Below are 20,268 nucleotides of genomic sequence, written 5' to 3' on the forward strand. Positions count from 1 at the left end.
CATGTCATCAGTCTGATGTACTGTAGACATGATCTGATAAACTGAAAAGAGCACCTGTCCGTTTGTGGTCTAAAATCCACCCTAATTCAACCAAATCAAGCCCAGCTTTCTATAAAACAGACTACCACACTGGCATCTTATAAATATTATAACATGAAGGCTGATGATGTTCATTACTGTTTTAAAAATACTCAATTGTACTGATCTGCACACAATAAGTTTACAAATATCACAAGACCAAATCCATCAGGAAACAAGTAACAAAAGTGCACCTAACTGCAGATGGCTTTTGGAAATGTAACAGTATTGAGAATTACTTGTATCGCATTACACATCAGATGGAAACATTTTGTCTTTTTACAGGAATGTCAAGAGTACCAAAACTGTACAAAAAAGATATTTCATAGACACTTTCATTATTAGGGACAATGTTCTACAGCACAGAGTATCAAATACCTTCTGGTGTTCAGATACTTTTCCATTAATTCTATTTAACACAGCCAATAAATTGAGCACTTATCTGTATATAGACAACACAAAAGCATCTACAGTCTCCAATGACAACACTACAGCGCATTTGGTACAATAAATATACAGCACATAGTCTGAGTCTTTTCTACACTGTAATATACTGTGCAATTCTGTTCCAGAACCAGTATTTGAGGCAATATACCTTATATGAATGGGATTTTTTGATTATCTAGGCTGACTTTATCCATTTCATAAAAAAAAATAAATTGATAACAGAATTTGTGGGCGTTACGAAAATATGCAATTTTGACTCTTATCTACACACACTGATGATGATTCTTATTCAATTAAGAACAAAGACGATGATGGCAAAACCGATGGACGAGTCATCTAAACTAGCCAAAATAAAGCAAACATGAGTATTTGATACAGACAAACATAACATGAAAAAATATCACTTTACATTCACAAAATCAAAGAGCATGAAAAGCTAATGCAACGCACTGATCTGATAAAGGGAACAATAGAGATGTTCTCCACTGATGTGTAAATGCATGTTTGCATGTATGTGTACAATAAAAAAAATACAATCTCCCCATCAGAATAGGAGCAACCTGAGAGCATGACTGCTGTGTCGAGGTAGGTTATATATATATATATATATATATATATATATTTATTTATATATATATATGCACCACAGCACTATGGGATACCAGAGGAGTAAGAACATCTTGCTGGTACTTTCCTCCCCGCTAAACGAAACAGCTGGTCTTGGATTGGGTGGCTGAGCACACAGTGAAAAGCAATTCAATAGCTGGCCAGACATATGAAGAGATGACCAGTGGTAGCTCAAGCATCCTCTACTCATCATTCTTAGCATTCTAATGCCAACAGATGTTATGGGTGCGAGTTATGTGCGTACATCTGATGCACTTTGTGCTCCCTGATCAATGTGGCACTAAAAATGGATGAGGGGCTTGGGATATTAAAAAAAGAAAGAAAGATGTAACCACATAGAAGCCATGAGAATCTCCAGTGGCTTTGGCTCCTAATGGAATGTTCACTTCCTGGAGAATTCTAGAATGCCCAGTTCTTCCACAGTTTGGCGTTCATTTCATACCATACAGCAGAGTATCTGAACAGCCTCAACAGTATCTAAGGGTGCTCGAAGGGAGCTGAGCTTGTAATTGATCACAAGTCCTGTACTGTAGTTACAACCCAGGCAAAGATTCAATTTTCAATTTCAATTCTTCACGAAATATCACAACACGTGATATACTGTACTGTATGCATCTAAACTACATCACCACTTACTTCTATCGGCACCCATAAAAACAGCATATGTGCTTAATTCTGTAAAGAACGCTTTACATACTTGTTCATCCCCCACTTTCCATTGTCACATGACACGCAAAACACATGAAGTCAAGCTATTCAATTATTTGATGTGTATATCCAGCTTTGCGTACGGTGGTCTCTCTTCTTCCAGCGGTTCATCTGAGCGCAGTATTTTTATCCTGAAGACATTAGTAACAGTGCAGTTTATCTTAAAGTCTTTCCAATTTACTGCGTCGACTACGGTTAAAATAAAAAATACTTTGATCAGGAAACATAGAACAAAAAAATTCTACACGAATACAAGGACACTATCAAAACATCTTTACAAGCAGAATTCATAGAACAATGTCATCTGTCACCTGGCATGAGGTACTGACATATCAAAACACAGCAATTAATCAACATAGTGAAGCCAGGATCTTACAAACAGAGGCTGTGTTGCAATATCAGAAAAGAACCACAACGACAATAACAACATTGTTATTTTGAGGTAGAACAATGACTTCAACATTTGGAAGTGCTATATGTTGGATTTTTTTTTCTTGTTTTGCTTCAGCAAGCAGGAGAGCGGCAGTCCTTGAAATCTGAGGTAGAGAAGCACCTTTTTCTCTTTTGACTGAATGCATGATGTGTATAAAAACAGAACAGACAGCAAGATGCAGATCTCAAAGACTTCCTACAAGACATTCATTCCAGCTGAGGTAGGTTTTTTGTTGCAAATTCTAAGGTTCACATAGCCAAGTCTTTATGAAGGTTGAAACCTAATTAAAAAAACAAACAAACAAACAAAAACATTGATATCAGTGAAAAAAAAAAATCCTGAGAATAATTTGAAATCCCTGGAAGAAGGTCTTGGTCTCCACTGGATGGGCTTGTGAAATCATTGGTAGGTTAAGAGAAGGCAGCACATCGAAAAACAGAACTAATATGTGGTAGAAGGAAAAATACTTCTTTGTTGTGCAGAAGAAGCCGAATAATATCACTTATAGATACTACTGACTGGAGAATGTATGCTGTCAGTTGTAACTGCAAAAGTGTATTTGTTCACCTACCAATGAGAAATAATAGCTGTCCATCACAGAACCTCACCCACTATGAGGCCAGAGAGACCCCCGGCATTACAGTCCAGTGATTCCCACAAAGGGAACTTAACTTAAGAATAATATATTCTTTGCACGATAAAAAAAACAGAACTAAAAAATATGAATACATCAGTTGACCTGAGTTGGACAGGAGTCTGAGTAGAGGATATTCTTGGCTTTCATTTCTTCATCAGTCTTCATCCTGTTGGCCCTCTGCTGGATGCCGCCGGAACTGCACCTCACACTCCTCCATCAGACTGAAGTCTTCAAGGGGAAGTGTGGAAATCTGAGTTTCATTCAATGGACAGGAGACCAAAGAGCTCTCAATCTGAAAATAAATATAGGTAACACTTTATTTTACAGTGTCCTTGTTACATATGTTACATGTACTTACCATAGTAATAACAGTAAATTATGCATAATTACATGCAACTAACCCTTAACCAAATCCTAATCCTACCCTAACCCTATAGTAAGTAGATGTAGTTGCTTAATATTACTCAGTACTTAAAAATATAATTACACTGTAACAATGACACCTTAAAATAAAGTGTAACCTAAATATAATCAAACAGAATGAGGTGAAAACATGATAAACATAACCAAACATGGTAATACTATAGTACTTTTCAATGAGGTCAAGGAATATAATTAAGTCAAATAGTTAAGTTAATAGGTTTTGCTTTGATCCGTTCCAAAATGCATATCTTTCCATCCCACTTTTTCATGCACTGATAAAGTTGTTCTCTGAAAAGAACCATAACCATGCAATCTGCATGTCTATAAATGTATGCATTGTTCCCCAAGGCTCACTGTGTGGGTGGTGTCAGGTGGACTGGAGAAGTGGGATGGTCCTGAGAAGAGTCTCTCCATCTCATTGGAGTCAGTGCAGCTCTTTGCAGTGTGGGTTCCTCCATTCCCATCTTGGCTGAACCTGTGGGGGCCGCTAAGGGCCAAAGCCCCCTGTGAGGAGGAGGACTCTAACACGACACCTGCTGGGTTACGGCCCGCCTGTCGGGTGGCATGCATGGTTTTACACATCTTCAACCTGCAAAGACAGAGCGATTCAACTCTGCATCCAAAGAAACATGTTGACTTGAAAAAGAAATTGATTTAAAATAAAACACCTGATGCCCACTGCAACTGCATTCACTATCAAACTATACAAGTGGCATACGCACATAGACAGCATTGATTTCCTCACCTGCCCCTGTAGCTGAACATGAGGAAAAGGACACAGAAAACGATGCATGTGACTCCGATGTGGATGCCGATGATGATGCCTGTGGTGGAGCTTTTATTCTGTTCGTCTTTTACACAGTCGCAAGGGGTATTTAGCACTGCAGGAAGACAATGCACACATACACACAGTCAATGTGAGTGAGTAAGTATGCTTGAATGTGTGGGAGTGAACAAGTGTGTTGCATCAGGCACCTGATTTCTCCACTGCCTCCTTGAGCGACATAAAGCGCATGGTGGCGTTGCCCTCTCCATGCTGGTTAAAAGCCAGGATCTTAATTTCATAAACAAAAGAGGGATCTGACGAGAGAGAGAGAGAAAAAAAGGTTTGGAACACTCAAACAAATCTCAATGGCAAAATGATTAATGATTTTTTTTAAATTCAAAATGAATTGTGCTTGGTTGTGAAGAAAACTACAGGCTAGATGTTTAATAATAATAACAACAACAAGAACAATGACTGACATGTTATGTTATACTTTTATTTAAATAAATGTATGCATTAATTGAGCATCGCTGACATGTTATATTTTTAAAACTATTAATTGTGTTTGACTGTAAAGTAAACCACTGGCTTTTAACAGGCTAAATGTAAATAAATAAATAAATACAGCCTTGAAAAAACAAGCATAAAAAAATCTATGTAAATAGTTCATAAATCCATTTATACATGAACTGTCCCATTGTTTACTCAACAAAAAAATACCTACGATATATAACATAAGATTATTTCTTTGTTTGTTTTACATATTATTTACAAAGAAAATCCTTCTGCTCATATTTCATGAATAATGCGCCACCGTGGCCAGACTCACCCAGCTGAGTGATGTTGTACTGGGTCACATTACGTGGGAAGGTGAGGGGTCCTGTGAAGAGGGGCACGGGGACCTTACGGTAGTAGAGATTGAATCCTTCCTGCTGGCCCATCTTCGTGGAGGGCTCCCACGTGGCCTGAACCACAGTCGAATTAATCACCCTCGTGAACAAGGCTGGTGGTGCAGGGACTGTAGGAATTGCAAACACAGGAATGTATTTTCATAGAAAATACAACAGGTGGGAACTTTACCCTGAACAACCTTGAATTAAAGCCTACGCTGAATCAAAAACACCTGACTACTGGTTGACTACTGCCAGCACAATTAACAACTCAAAATAACTGGAAATGATATAGCTGTATACAACCTAATTATATACAACTTTGCGTATGATTGTATAAATATGTTTTTATACCTTCTCCCAGAGTGCTCTCCACAGCCGTCTCAGAGGCTTTGCTGGCTCCGCGGGACGTGTAAGCCTTCAAATAGAAGCTGTAGCTGGTGGAAGGCTCCAGATCTCCGATTACCTGCTGCAGGGTCATTTTACTCACAGCCTCCTGGTACTCCATTTCCACTGGGTCTGGATGTAAAGTGTGAAGGTTGAACGAAGGAAAAAGAGAGACCATGTAAGACCATTATTAAACACTGAAAAATTGTATGAGAGAGAAAAACAAATGAAGAAAGATGGAGCAAGAGAGTGAAATCATTGGCGTGAGAGTAAGGATTAACCCCGACAATTGCCCACCTCTTAATGTTGGCAGCTCTCTTAGTCACTTTTATGGCTGCAGTAAATGTTATATTTCTCTCTATTATTTATTCATGCCAAATTGCTGTAAGTGATCATATATATTATATATGGCTCGTAATCCAAAACATATCCCACAGCGCTGTAAGGCAATGAAGCTACAGCGGATGAAAGATACTATAGACATATCTGAGCAGTGGCTAATAGTCATGGTAACACCACAGTGAGGAGAGAGAGTGAGAGAAAAAGAGAGAGTTCAGCAGAGGACATTTAAGAGCACATCAGCGTGGGTCTCAGATCAGATGTTCAGCTGTATTTGCTCCAGCACAGAAAACATCAACATGCAACTTTAAAGATTCCCAGGAGAGAGGGATTGATGAAAAAGAGCTTTCTCTTATTCTTTACCACCAAGTACTTTTACGTGCGTTTTAGAATTTTGGTTTCAGTCAGACTAAAACAGTAATTTGTCTTTTTAAAATGTCACATAAATGCTTTAGTCTGACTGTGAACTGCTACCACAGTTGATGGCAACAGGATAAAAGCAGCAATTTGCTATTGACTTTAAATCTCACTGATTTCCATAATGAGGGAGCCTAGAGTGAAGATGGAATAAAATATGTATTTTTATAACGTTTGTTGAAATACACATTTACACTTTAAATTAGAGGGCGACCGATTTATCGGTTTTGCAGATTCATCGGCAGCGATAACCGATTTCTGAAACTCTCTCTTATCTGCAATAATCCACACTGATTGTTTCTTCCGGTTGCGTCCATTGCGGGAGCGGCTGAAAAGGCTCCGCTGTTATTACATTTACATTAAAAAGTAGACATTTCAAGCTTTCTATAGTTACATTTTATATAGATTCAAGTGCACGCTATGTTTCAGTTTGTCATTGTGATGCACTCCAGTTCACCGAGACAGCAGTTCATGTTAATTTCAACATTTACTAAAAATACAATTATAAATGATTAATTATAATATTAGTTAATGCACTAGTAACATAAATGAAAAATTGTTTTTACAAATACTAAAATACTAGCTAATGCTAACAAAAGGGAACTTATTGTGCTAAGTGTTACTCCTGAAATTTACATGCAATGTTTCTAAGTTATAGCAACACACACACACACACACACACACACGCACACACACACACACACACACACACACACACACACACACACACACACACACACACACACACACACACACACACACACACACACACACACACACACAACCTGTAATGCTTTAATTAACATAGTATATTAATATTTATATATTTCATTTAAAAGTTCATTACATTTTCATGCATTAGCCAATACTGTTTATTTTTGTAATAAAGTTCAGGAATATTTTACTTTGAGTGTTAGGTTTCGATTCAGAATCATTTCTTTAAAAAAACAAACAAACTAACGGCTATTCAATCAGTTATCGGCAGGTACTGCCCAACTTAGTTATCGGTATCGGTCCAAATCCAATTTCGGTCGACCTCTACTTTAAATAAAATACTGATTTACTGGGGAGCCTTTTACATTCAATGTTGGAGAAGAGCTGAGTAAATTAGATTTGATTTGATTTTGCGTGCTTGTGTGTGTGTGTGTGTGTGTGTTTAGGTTCATAAGTAGTTTTCCTACCAGCAGTCTTGCGGATATGGAGCACATATCCAATTATGTCCTGAGTGTTTTGGGTGGGCTCTTTCCAAGACACCTGAATGGAAGTTGGAGAAAGGGTGTCTGCATGTACATTCGTGGGCACACCCGGCAACCCATCAGCCCACAGGACGGTCAGACGAGCACTGGCCTGTGTAGAGCCCGCACTGTTCTCTGCAATACACTGATATATGGCCTCATCCTCCTGGGTTACTCCATAGATGGTCAGAGTACTAGCAGAAGAGGAGAGAGAGAGAGAGAGAGAGAGAGAGAGAGAGAGAGAGAGAGAGAGAGAGAGCAAGAAAGACTTTTTAACCTGAGCAAGAAACACTAATGTCAGAAAGCAGGGATGCACGATTCGTTATGATATTGATTATCAGCTGATATAAAAGAATAAATAAATGATCAGTCAGTATTGAATATATATCAGCCAATATTGGATATTTAATTGTGCATGCTTATTTTCCCTATTTTTACATTTAAATAATCTTTACTGCCATCTAAAACCTCATATAATGTTAATCTTTAAAAAATATTTTTAAAGATTATCTTTATGCGAGTGTTAGATGATAATAATTCTGTTAAATCTGTTAAACACTGTTAAATCTAATCTTTAAGAAATCTCAAAATGAATATCCATTTTTCATATTGTAATTTATAATATTGTAATTCCTAAATTCCCATTACAAATATTTTAGTTTAAAGTGTTTTATTTAATTGAAACACTTTAATTTATTTAGACAAAATCGCATACATTTTAATATCAGCCATAACATGAAAATAACAATTGGCTTATCCGTATATAAATTGCTTATATCTGTGCATCCCTATCAGAAAGTCCTACAAAAAAGGGCTCACCCAAGTGCACTGACACATCTAATCTTTTTCCAGTGTAAATGATGTAACTGGGATGAATAAAGCAAAAAACAAACCATATGCACCCACCATCTGTCAAACTCCTCCCTCCTGAATCATCCTCTTCACCTTCTATTCTTTCTCACTAGTCCTTATTTTTCTGCTCTAACTCTTTCAGTGTTTTTAACACCTCCTCCTTTGTGCTCCCCTTCATTGCTGGGGGATACAGGGATGGTGGATGGGGGGTGCATTATTAGTGCTGAATATATAATTCATTTTTTTCTCCCTTAATCCCGAGGCCATGGAAAAAACAAAAATTTTACCACTTAAAGGGCAAAAATGAGAGCTCTCAGCATATGCAAGCCTATTGCTAAACCACACCTTCTTTTTGTGATATATTTGCATGTGGTTTGTGTTCTCGAACAAATGGCAGGGGTGTTATGATATTGCTGCTTCAGAGTGAATGGGAAAATGGAAAGGCGTTTAATGTATGCGCGTACGTGAATGCATTCATCTATTTTAAACACATGCAGCCTAAGAGGCAAGGTTTTTTTTTTTACATGCTATTCAGTCCTAGAGATTATCATCCTTTCTTTCATACTCTTCATGTCTCACCACCAGCCTCCAGCAATCTTTATCTCTCCTACATGTACACTCCCCACACATACAGATGCTACAGAACTCTTGCTACATTTACAGTACCTAGGTGTGGACAGGACTAGATGCTTTTTATTTTTATTTGATACTATAGTATGGGATCACTTTTGTCTTCAGGTTATTGAGGTCAGTGCTGCTCTTTGAGACGTGGCTGAATCAATTTCTGTGCTCAATTCGATCGTCTGAATTGGCGATGTCTAGTGGTGCAATTATAATGTGGTGCAAGGTCACTTTCTCTCCGTTTGATGGGATGAACCTTCACCTAAACCGTAAAATCCATCGCAATCTTCTAGAAAACGACTGAAGAGACCTCTTTAAGTAGGCTTTTGCACTAAAATCAAGAACTTTTCTGCACTTACACTCTTGCTCTGGTACTTATGGAAATTTGACATGGTATAGCCTCTTATTAGCATATTGTGTTCTCCCTTTGATTAATCCCTTCTGCTTGCATCATTCTCCATTCATTCTCGTAAGTCGCTTTGGGTAAAAGAGTCTGCTAAATTAATAAATGTGAATGCTAATTTCAAAGATACAGAAAAATATGTACTCTCCTCTGCCAAATTGCATCTCTAAACCACATATTTATGGGTGCTTCTATATGAACCAGCTTGACATATTATGTGTGAAGTGTTTAAAGGGATAGTTCACTTTAAAATGAAAATTCTGTCATCATATACTCACCCTCATGTTGTTTCAAACCTGTATGAATTTTTAGAAGAATGTCAGTAACCAGACAGTTTCTGGGTCCCATTGACTTCCATAGTATATTTTTTTCCTACTATGGAAGTCAATGGGACCCAGAAACTGCCTGGTTACTGACATTCTTCTAAATATCTTCCTTTCTATTCAGCAGAAGAAAGAAATTCATACAGGTTTGAAACAACATGAGGGTGAGTATATGATGACAGAATTTTCATTTTAAAGTGAACTATCCCTTTAATTCACCTGTAAAACATGCTAACAGATCTCTGTTGGAGGAATGTTGAGATCAGTGGCTAGGGCTGGTTGGCAACTTCACACCGCTTCCACTTTTTCTGAACAGCCCACACACACTAATTAAGCTAACAATAAATCCAGCTGTTTTTGTAATTTCACACCAGCATGACATGCTTCCAAGTCATACCCCCAACCCTGTGCTCTATGGACCAATCTATCAGCCATGATTCATAATGTCATCCCTGCTCTCCGAGGAACAGTGTGACAAACATTAGTCTCCCCACAAGCAGCACAGTCAGTGTCAGTTATGCCCACTAAGGCCCAAACAGACCCCTCATTGTCCACAACAATGTTCAAAGGCCCCATGACTTTTCCAGTTGTTCGTGAATTACTGGCTAAGTTTTAAGGATAACATTTAAAAAATACATATTTTTTACTCACAATTTCTACCCAATAAAATATTTTAGAGCTGGACAAAACTAGAGAAATTTATTTAGTATAAATATTCTCATGGAGTTATAAGATTTTATTTTCATGACAATGGGAACCCTGGTTCTTCAAAGAAAAAGAAAAAAAGTTGTTGAGGGGGCGAATTAATTCTTCTTATCCTTTCATTAATCGCTTATTTTAATGCTTGTTTTGTCTAATTTTTCTTGGAACTTTCCTTAGGCCCACACAAATATAAGCTAAACAAACTTGATTTTTTTCAGTTTCAGAAATGAGTCAGAAAGTAAATAGGGTCAATTTGAGTTCATGTTTAATAAATTGACTTAATTTAGAAATAAATTATTGTTTCTTCATCATTCTCTGAACCTTTTTAAAGAGCCACACTTAACTTTTGCAACTAGAAAAGGGATGCAGCCAGCAATATTAAAATTGATATTAAAATCTAACTATATTCAAATTAATTGTTATGCACACTAAATTGCAGATATTGAAAATTCTACACCATTTTGAAACATAAATAAAATAGTTGTTCAGAATACTGATGTTTGAAGAGGAACAGCACACATTGTGCTGGGACCATCTGCACCCTCTCTATCTGTCTATACATCCTGAGACAGGAGGGCTGCTATTCAGCACACTGAGAGCATGTTTGCACAGTCGTCACAGAGCACTGCCTCTTGAATGGGGTGGTCACCCTTATTCAATCCTCTAAAAGTGAGAGAGAGAGGGGGAAAGATGAGAAGAGGGTGGGAAATGGGGAGTGTTAGGTAGAGGAGAGGCAAATGAGGAAGGGGTGCTTAGCTGTCTCTCCACTCAGTTTCACTGGAAACGAGTGGAAATGACTGATTGCAGGAGAGGTCAGAGGTCAAGGCCATAGCTAGCTCCATTTTGCATGGGTTAGAGAGAGGGTAATGACCAAGAAGCACGTAATGGAGTTTAAAAATGGACAAAAAGAGGGAAAGAAAGGGAAGAAATGAGCACTTTTTTGTCTGCTCAGCTGCAAAACATGGTGAAAATTGTCCTACATGGTTTTCTCAAATAAGGTTTAAAAATATTTCTTAAAAAAGTCTCTGCATGGTCATTTCAACATGAAAGACAGCAGAGATTGGACAGTAAAGTAGATAAACAGATTTTAGGCCCGATTCAAACCTGTGTCATACACGAGTATGTGCCATGGCTCTTTTAGTCTCTACATAGTCACTTTTGCATTTTAGCAATGAAAAAACATGATGGATCAAACTTGAGACCAGGGAAAAAGGCTCTCAGTGAAAGAAGCCCTTCTTTGAAGAGTTACCAAACTACAAGATTAAAAATGATCAAACTCAGCAACAGTGCACATTCACACATGCATGTATGCGCAGTATGTGAAATGCACACATAATATATAACCACCTTCAAAGTCCTTCTAAGAGCCGGCCGGTGCAGTGTGATTTGACTGCGGGTCACTGTGGCATTTTGATTACTGCTGTAATAGTGTTTTATGTTTATGGAGCAGGCAGTGACCCCACCCTCTGCTCATGCAGCTACTGAACTGCATGACCTCCGCTCTGACTGCAGCACTCGAACACATGTCTGCAAATGCCTGCGCGGATACAGAGAGCACACCCACCTTCACTAGTGTTTGACTGATTCAGTATTAAATAATGCCATAATCAATCACTTGTCAAAAATCAATAAAACGATGACACACTATTTGAAATTTAATTGCAATTTGTTTTACTGTCATTTTCTTTAACACCTGTGTCTTCAATGTAAAAATGCCCATGTTTTTCTTTTTTAAATATCTCATCTGAGAATCTAAATCTTCTTGTAGGCCTTTTCCTCGATTATATGTCAAAAATCAGTGACAATGATTACACTTTTGGAAATCTAATTGTTTTTTATTATTATTGTCACTTTCCTTAAATAATGCCTCTGTTTTTAAGGCAAAAATGGTTATTTATTTATTTATTATACCTCCTTTGAATAGCTCTGGAAATATTGGAAGATTTTAGAGTTGCTTATGTGGTATCTTTTTATTATTATTTAGCTATTTATTTTTACATATTTTATATATATATTATATATATATACACACACAGTACTGTGCAAAAGTCTTAGGCATGTTATATAAATATATGATAAATAGCTGATTTTAAGAAAACTAAAGTGCACTAAAAACTCAAACACACTTATTATTGAGCACAAAAACATACAACTGTTACCACAGTTACATGTGCACCAACAGACTCAACACACACTCTTAAAAGGAACAGTTTTCTTCAAAAGATATAATCTATTGCTCTCTCTTTAAGTTAGTGCCCTTTGAATTAGTGCTATAGATGATGGAAAAGGTAATCTAAACCTTAATATATATATATAAAAAAAGGTAGGCTAATATGCAAAAAATATACAAATTAGCTGATACCTATAAATAACTGAAAAAAAATGCTTATATTGGCTAATAACTAATATGGTGCTGATAACATGATAACATGTATATTGTGCATTCCTAACATTCTCCATAATTATTTTTAAAAACGTATTTAGTTACATTTCTAATTATAGTCAGTAATTATTTTCTTGTTACAGCCGATAACTGGCTGATATTCAATATGATATATAGGCTATATGTACATTTATTATTAGGCTAAATTATAGTTTGTCTCTCTCTGTGCCCATTTTGATGACGCTAAATTCTCAATAAAACTGTTTTCATTGGTATATTTTACTGTTTCTGTTGTCAAACAACGGAATGAATATGAAATGGTGACTGAAACGCGACCCATTAAGACATAACCAGCTCTCCCTTCCAAGATGTTAATCTGCACAATAATCCTGATAATCGAGCCGTCGTCTGATGAAATCAAATACACATAAGATAAACACAATATCTGTTTTGCGATTTCGTCTATACTTGCATGTAAAATTAGAGAAGCAACATCATATCTGTGTTTAACTGAATTAAAGCGCTGCTCCTCTCTCCAGCGCGAGACGCAGAGAGAGAGCGAGAGAGAGAGAGAGAGGCGCGCGCGCGTGCTGGGAGAGCAGTACCGGTAGATTCTCAGAAACTAAATAAGGTTTGGGCGCTTTGTTGAAGGGAAAAAATCGCTAAATGGGTCTGCAATGTCGCTAAGTTGGCAACACTGTATCTCCATTTCTCCAACTAGGTTTTGGGCCACGGGTCAAACAGAAAATACGCGCTGCGTTAATCGAGCGTTAAAAAAAATTGTGCCGTTAATATGATTTTGCGTTAACGCGTTATTAACGCGCTAACTTTGACAGCCCTAATATATATATATATATATAAACAAAAAATACAACACTGAAAACTAACATAATATTTAAAATGACTGATAAGTGAATTTAGGCATAACAATATTATAAAGTAGCCTACGTGTGTGACCAACAGCAGACAAATGCATACAGTGTAACTGTATACACAATACAGTACATAAAAAGCAATGCGGTATAAATAAAAACAATCTGAACTCCTGCTTCTAGATGTTCCAAATTCATGTAAAAGTCAGTGTGCATCTCAGTGGAGACTCATGAGAGCGTGAGCATGTACAAAAGAGAGGTGAGGGCAAAAAGACAAGCTAATGGGTTTGCACATGTCGAGTGTGTACATTTATGTCATATGACAATAACACTGATAAACAATATAGCTGACAATATAACACCATAAAGGTGAACTGTGAAATTGTTTTCAATACTCACTCTTATCCCAGTTTAATGCACAGGGAAAACTATAAACAATCCATTCATAGGCTGACCAAAGACTGGAAACATTGTAGCACTTTCAAAACATTGTTCTCTAAAGACAGGTGTGCTATTATTTTTCTAAGCAACCATGCTAATCATTTTTTGTCATACAATTGTTGAAATGGGTCCAAGATTTATGCACAGATTTATTGAGGATTTATTGAAGTGATCAGAATTATGATTCTAGTGGTGGACGTTGAAATGACTAAAAGAACCCCATAGAGTTTGATTGAAGGATCAACTGGAACCATGGACATGTTCCTGTGGCTCAAACAGCAGATCACGCCGGTGCCAGCAATGCCAAGCTCATGGGTTTGATTCCCAGGGAATGCAAGAACTTTTAATGCAGTGCAAGTCGCTTGGATAAAAGTATCTGGCAAATGCATAAATGTATTGCACACAAAAAGTAGCTGCAGCTAGGCATTTTTGGCAAATAAGCAATCACCTAATAATCAACCATTGCACCCCAGCAACCAGTAGAACACCCTAGTAACTCCATAGCAATACTCAGAAAACATCAGCAACCACATAGCAACTCTCTGCCCACTATTTCACTTTATGAGTCAATTAGCTAATGGTGTGAGACTCAGAAATTCCAACTGATCCATTCCTGCGCTCTCTCTACATCTACCTGCTTGATGCCTGTCTCAGCCTTCTTGTCTTTCCCAATTTATTTCTTTTAGCAATGAAATGTCTCTCTCCATCTTTGCTGTTATAAATTTTAACCGCAATGAAATTGATTTTCTCTCACACCATAAACATGCTCTTTAACCACAACAAAAATCCCAGGCAATAAAACTTTTATTGCGATAGACAAGGAATCACGTTTCATTTCCATTTCCAAAGACATGATCGTAAATAAAACAGCAGAGGAAAAAAAAAAAAGAATAGCACAGCAGATAAACAGAAAGCTGAGTGTCTTTCATAGCAGACAAGGCACGTTCTAGATCAGAAGAATGCAGGACGATGTATCATATTATGACCTCGACTAGTGCCTTCCTAACATGGTTGTCATAACACTATCTAGGAGAGGACAACCGGCAACATGAGAATGTCCTTCAGTGACACAAACAGTGGGCGCCTTCACTAATGCCTTCTGTAAGGTGACTCCATTGGTAATAAATGACAAGGTTTAAGTTCAAGTACTAACATTACTAAAACTGAAATAAAAATAAAGCTAAATAAAATCAACATGACAAAAGCACATAACACAATTACTTTAAAATTAAATAACCTAAAAACATAAAACATTTAATATCAATAAATAACATGATAGTATATAAATAACATTCAAATAACACTGGTCTCATAGGCGAATTTGCAGGTGGGACGGGTGGGACGTGTCCCCACCACTCTTTTTTGAAAAATCTCGCTGCACGTATGTACCCGAAACAAAAGAAACATCTCCAGCTGATTAGCAATTCATTTGTTTGTGTTAAATAAGAGGTGATCTGGCACAGGAATGTGTTGTTTTTGAAATCATGCTGAGTGCTCGTTGCTGCTGTTATCAATGGCGGAAGGCAACACTGTTCTCCTGGCGCTTGTGCACAGTCTCCACACAGATGAGCGTTTCTACGAGCGCAATATATTGCTAACCGTTGCGGAGACTCACCATTTGTCCTGGTGAAATCACAAAACAAAATGCACATCCCTGTTCTTGATATACAATCACTGATGAACATCTTTGGTTTTAATGAGAAAACAAAAAATAAATGGGCGGATTAGAACCCAGAACCTCTGGCACGCTTAACAAAAATTCTACCACCAGTCCATTAGGACACACAAATCATTAATGCAGATCTACGTATTTATTCATTAATGTAAATACTCTCGTAGATATAAGCCTATAGTAGATATAAGGATGAAAATATCACATTAAACATAAGGTCTATGTCAATAGTAGATATGTGACCCTGGACCACAAAAGCAGTCACATGGGTCAATTTTTTTAAATCTGAGATTTATACATCACCCGAAAGCTGAATAAATAAGCTTTCCATTGATGTATGGTTTGTTAGGATAGGACAATATTTGGCAGAGATACAACTATTTGTAAATCTGGAATCTGAGGGTGCAAAAAAATCGAAACGTTGAGAAAAACGCCTTTAAAGTTGTCCATTTATGTTTGCGATTGTGCTGCATTCACTCAAAAATAAATGTTTTATATATTTACAGTAGGAAATTTACAAAATATCTTCATGGAACATGATCTTTACTTAATATCCTAATGATTTTCGGCATAAAATAAAAATCGATCATTTTGAACCATACAATGTATTTTTGGCTATTGCCACAAACATACCCGTGCGACTTGTGACTGGTTTTGTGATCCAGGGTCACATATAAGGATGAAACTATCACATTAAACATAAGTTCTATGTCAATAAATTAAACTCATTGTAATACTTAAATTGATTTCTGGACATTGTAATGTTATTTTTTGTGCATTTATTATTACTGGACTTTTTCAGCTCACCTGTTGTTGTTCCTGAGTTTGACATGCCCATCGGGCTCTAAGATCTGTCCATTTTTCAGCCAGGTGAGCTGGGGGACTGGCTCACCCCGGGCCAGACAAGTGAAGATGGCAGTGGTGCCCACCGGGCGAGCAATGGACTGAGGAGGCTGCACAAACTCTGCTGGGGCTGTAGACCGATAAAGAGGAAGAAAAATGAGAGACAATGAAAAGTCAGTTATTGCCAACACAAAACATGAGTTTATTAAATAAAAAAGGCTTGAAATTTCGGAAACCTCAGTTACTGTTGGAAATTTTCACTAAGTGATTTAAAAATGAGCCCAGTTTGCTCCTTTGCACTAATGTTCCCAATTTCACCCGGTTCCATTTACATACGTCACGTATATGCTATCAACGGTAATAGAAAGAGAAAAACACAGTGCACACAATGCTGAGAGAGAGGGAGGGAGAGTGTTTACGTTGCTTTGGCTTCATCACATTTAAAATGAATATATTGTGACAGCAGTGGGTGGTAACAGGAATAAACTTAGAGAAAGCATCAGATTAACTCGATTAGAGAAGGGCAAAAACAGATTTCACAGGGCCAGAAGAGGAAACTGACAATCCATAAATGACACAGTGTGAAAATTAAAATAGATTAAGTGCTGCAGAACAGATGTGGGGGGCTAGGAATGGATATTTGGACCACAAACATCTTCTAGCACCCCAGAGGCTTCTGCTGCCCCCAACCTCACCAGATACCCTCCTCCTCCTCCTCCTCACTCACTCACCGCATGTTAATACTGCCAACTGACACAGACTGCAGCTAATCCAATAGTCCTTTACTGCTTAATTAGGACACATTTAATCTGGGAAAATTTGAAATTGCTGACTGATTAGCCACCGTTCGCTCATTTGTATCCGTTTTAATTACCATAACACCATTCATACTCGTTCAGGGTGCAATGGCTTTAATTATTAAAGTCCTTTAATCGCAAGTGTTGATCCTGCTCTCAGTCTCTCTCCTGTATTTTCAGTGTTACCAGCTTCTCTCAATAAATAAATGATAAGAGAGGTTGCTAACTGCTCTCAGAGGTCTGTCCAGTGCATCTCACAGCCCCGCAAATTAGTGCTCTCTTTTTTCTTTTCTTATCCCTGAGTGCACGAGAGAGAGAGAGAGAGAGAGAGAGAGAGGGGGATGGGTTGAGGCACTGAGTATTGATGTATCACTGTGATATATCATCAGAGACACCTCTTCCTTCTTTTCTTATCTCTCTGTTTCTCTCACTTATTTCTCTCTTGGGATTTTAAGAGAGAATCTCTTCTTTCCCCCCTCCTCTCTTACTACCAATTTTTACATACATTTTTTTAATACACCGCTCTTACTCTCTTCCTCCTCTCTCTCTTTAATGTAAATGAAGTGCATTACAGTAAGCAAAGGCTGCTTCACCATCTGGCCACTAAGATCATATAAATTCTCAGCTACCCCTACACCGCTGCTCCCGCTATCATGGATACTTTACACCCCCTGAGATTCAGTCACTAACTTCTAAGGCAGTTAATAAAAGTACTACTAAAAGTAGTGATGCTACTAAATAATTTTTTTGTAGTGTACTGAATAATACAATACACACAATAATTCAGTTGTTAGTGTAGTGTATAGCTTTTCTAGCAACAAGCCACTTTTTCTCCACATACTGCTAATGTGTTTATATCTTATACAGTATATATACTTGCAGAGCTTTGAAGCTGAGACAATAATCAAACACATACTCCTAAACTCAATTTTGTGATATATCTGGAGGTTCCAATCACCTCGCAACCATACCTTAAAATCTCTGGTAATACCACCAAATTTGGCACACACCAAGTCAAAACCAATATCTATAGAAAAAACATATATTCATTCACTTTTTTTCCCCATGATACCACAACTGTTTGATTAACATTAATGAGACTGACAGACCTACTGTTCCCACACGGATCTAATGTAATGTCACACATCAGATGTTTTCCTAAACAGTTAACCAAATGTTAATTTAAGACATAACAGATAATGTTTGCGTGAATACTCGCAAAGACAGATATTTTGAAATACTGTGTTTATGTGTATACCGGGATCTGAGAGGTGTCTGTGCGCACGCTTCGGATCTGTCAGTCAGCGCGAGAAAGATCATTTTGTTTACATCATCATGAGTTTGAAAATCACATTTCATTGGTTCAGACTCTTGACATCAAGAATTTGCTATGAATATTCACAAAGTTGGAATGCAATACCAAAACTTGTGCTGAGGGGAACTGGCAGTCATTGAGAAGCAAGCAGAGAAAAACAGCAATTTTCATTTTTTCAATTTTCAAGTTACAGGTACTCCTCTCTAATAAGGATAAAGATAAGTTACTTTTACTAAATAAAGATACTTTTAGAAATTCCTATTTGGTGCATTGGGGTCGCTAGACGAGGGCTTTATTAAATCATTTTTGTGAAAACCTAAAATTCGACCAAAATTAACATTTTTCACTTGTTTTGCCTGTAGCTTGTAATTAGCCTGTGTGCATTCCGACTCATTTTGCCAGCACGGGTCACAAATAGTTTTGGGAACGTGTTTTTATTTTTATTTTTAGAAAAGGCTCACCTTGGACAACAAGACGTCCCTGAGCAGTTCTGCGCACACGGGTTCCTGGTTTGTTGGCCGCACAGACGTAAATGCCAGAATGTTGAACTCTGACATCAGAGATCATCAGGTTTCCTGTTCCTAGTACTTGGATACCCTCAACTCCTATTGGGCGTCCATCTGAAAGAGAGATGAAGGCACAGTGTTGACAAAGACAAGGGAAAGAGGTCATAAAGATAATTTCAAAGAGAATTAAAGAGATCAGTAGAAGGAATAAAAAGCGGCATAGGAGAGAATATAGAATCACATGATTATCCAGCCATAAAATCATTTCCTGCCCCATAGGAACTAAAAATAAATTTAACAGGACAACAGAAGCATGTGATGAGCCTCCGGATTTAACAGCACTGGTTAAATGTGACTAATTATGGAGTACAAAGCCCTATCCCTCTTTCTGCCCTGGGGCAAAGAATATCTTAATAGACAGGAAAAATCTGAGAAAAAGAGAGAGAGAGAGAGAGAAAATACAACACTTGTATAAAAAGTGTACACTGAAAAAACAAGGTTCCAAGAAGGGACATATGAGATGACTTATGAATGCCAGTGATGCAGGATGTCCCATGTTACCATGGACAGGACATCTCCTATACATGTGAAGAACTTGCACACTTTATATATGAGCAATGAATCTCACAAGCTATTGTAAACTGTATCAGTCTGGACCATCTCACTCACTACAGCTATAATTGGACACTCAGTGAGGAAAAGTGCTAATAAAAATTAACAGTCCCTCTAAATACATCTTCCATTCATTTCACTGGCCTCTCAGGTATCTGATTCAGTTTTTTTAATGTGCCTGTCAAAATGACATAAGACACAGTGTTATATACTGCGGCAGGGTGCAGTTCATAACACCAGATTTAACTGACTGGCATCAGTTGTGAGGTGCACAAACATTATCTTATCATTCAGCAACTGATTGGAGCTTCTCAATCCAGTTCCACACAGTTAATGGTAACACTCATCTGTCTTTAGAGATACAGGCTTTTAGTATTTGTGGGTTGATTAGCAACTCATGATTATTGTATTGTTGTTGCTTTGTGTGAATATCATTGGGTCTCATTCACTAAGCATGCATACGCACAAATTTGTGAATGAAATCTGCGTATGAACGTATTCATGAACAAATTCACCAAAATCTTTCATACTAAAATTTA

At 37.5% G+C, this 20,268-nt stretch overlaps 1 protein-coding gene across 2 annotated transcripts in view; it reads right to left on the reverse strand.

Moving 5' to 3' along the window:
- Window positions 1–1,200: 1,200 nt before the first annotated feature.
- Window positions 1,201–20,268, reverse strand: part of igdcc3 (immunoglobulin superfamily, DCC subclass, member 3) — a 70,150-nt gene continuing 51,082 nt past the window's right edge. Inside the window, exons 6-15 of one of the 2 annotated variants that reach the window (XR_013820616.1) lie at window positions 19,073–19,231; window positions 16,464–16,629; window positions 7,334–7,581; window positions 5,364–5,528; window positions 4,949–5,137; window positions 4,329–4,433; window positions 4,099–4,234; window positions 3,708–3,942; window positions 3,033–3,222; window positions 1,201–2,573 (exon numbers count right to left, since the gene is read on the reverse strand). Coding sequence is in view for 1 of the 2 variants with exons in the window: in XM_079866901.1 (XP_079723027.1) it covers window positions 3,085–3,222; window positions 3,708–3,942; window positions 4,099–4,234; window positions 4,329–4,433; window positions 4,949–5,137; window positions 5,364–5,528; window positions 7,334–7,581; window positions 16,464–16,629; window positions 19,073–19,231 (1,541 nt within the window). In the remaining variant the exon portion in view is untranslated. Of the gene's footprint in view, window positions 3,223–3,707; window positions 3,943–4,098; window positions 4,235–4,328; window positions 4,434–4,948; window positions 5,138–5,363; window positions 5,529–7,333; window positions 7,582–16,463; window positions 16,630–19,072; window positions 19,232–20,268 lie in introns of both variants that reach the window. The other variant, XM_079866901.1, reaches the window with a different exon arrangement.

Source organism: Squalius cephalus (assembly GCF_949319135.1).
Source record: "Squalius cephalus genome assembly, chromosome: 3".
Classification (NCBI taxonomy): domain Eukaryota; kingdom Metazoa; phylum Chordata; class Actinopteri; order Cypriniformes; family Leuciscidae; genus Squalius; species Squalius cephalus.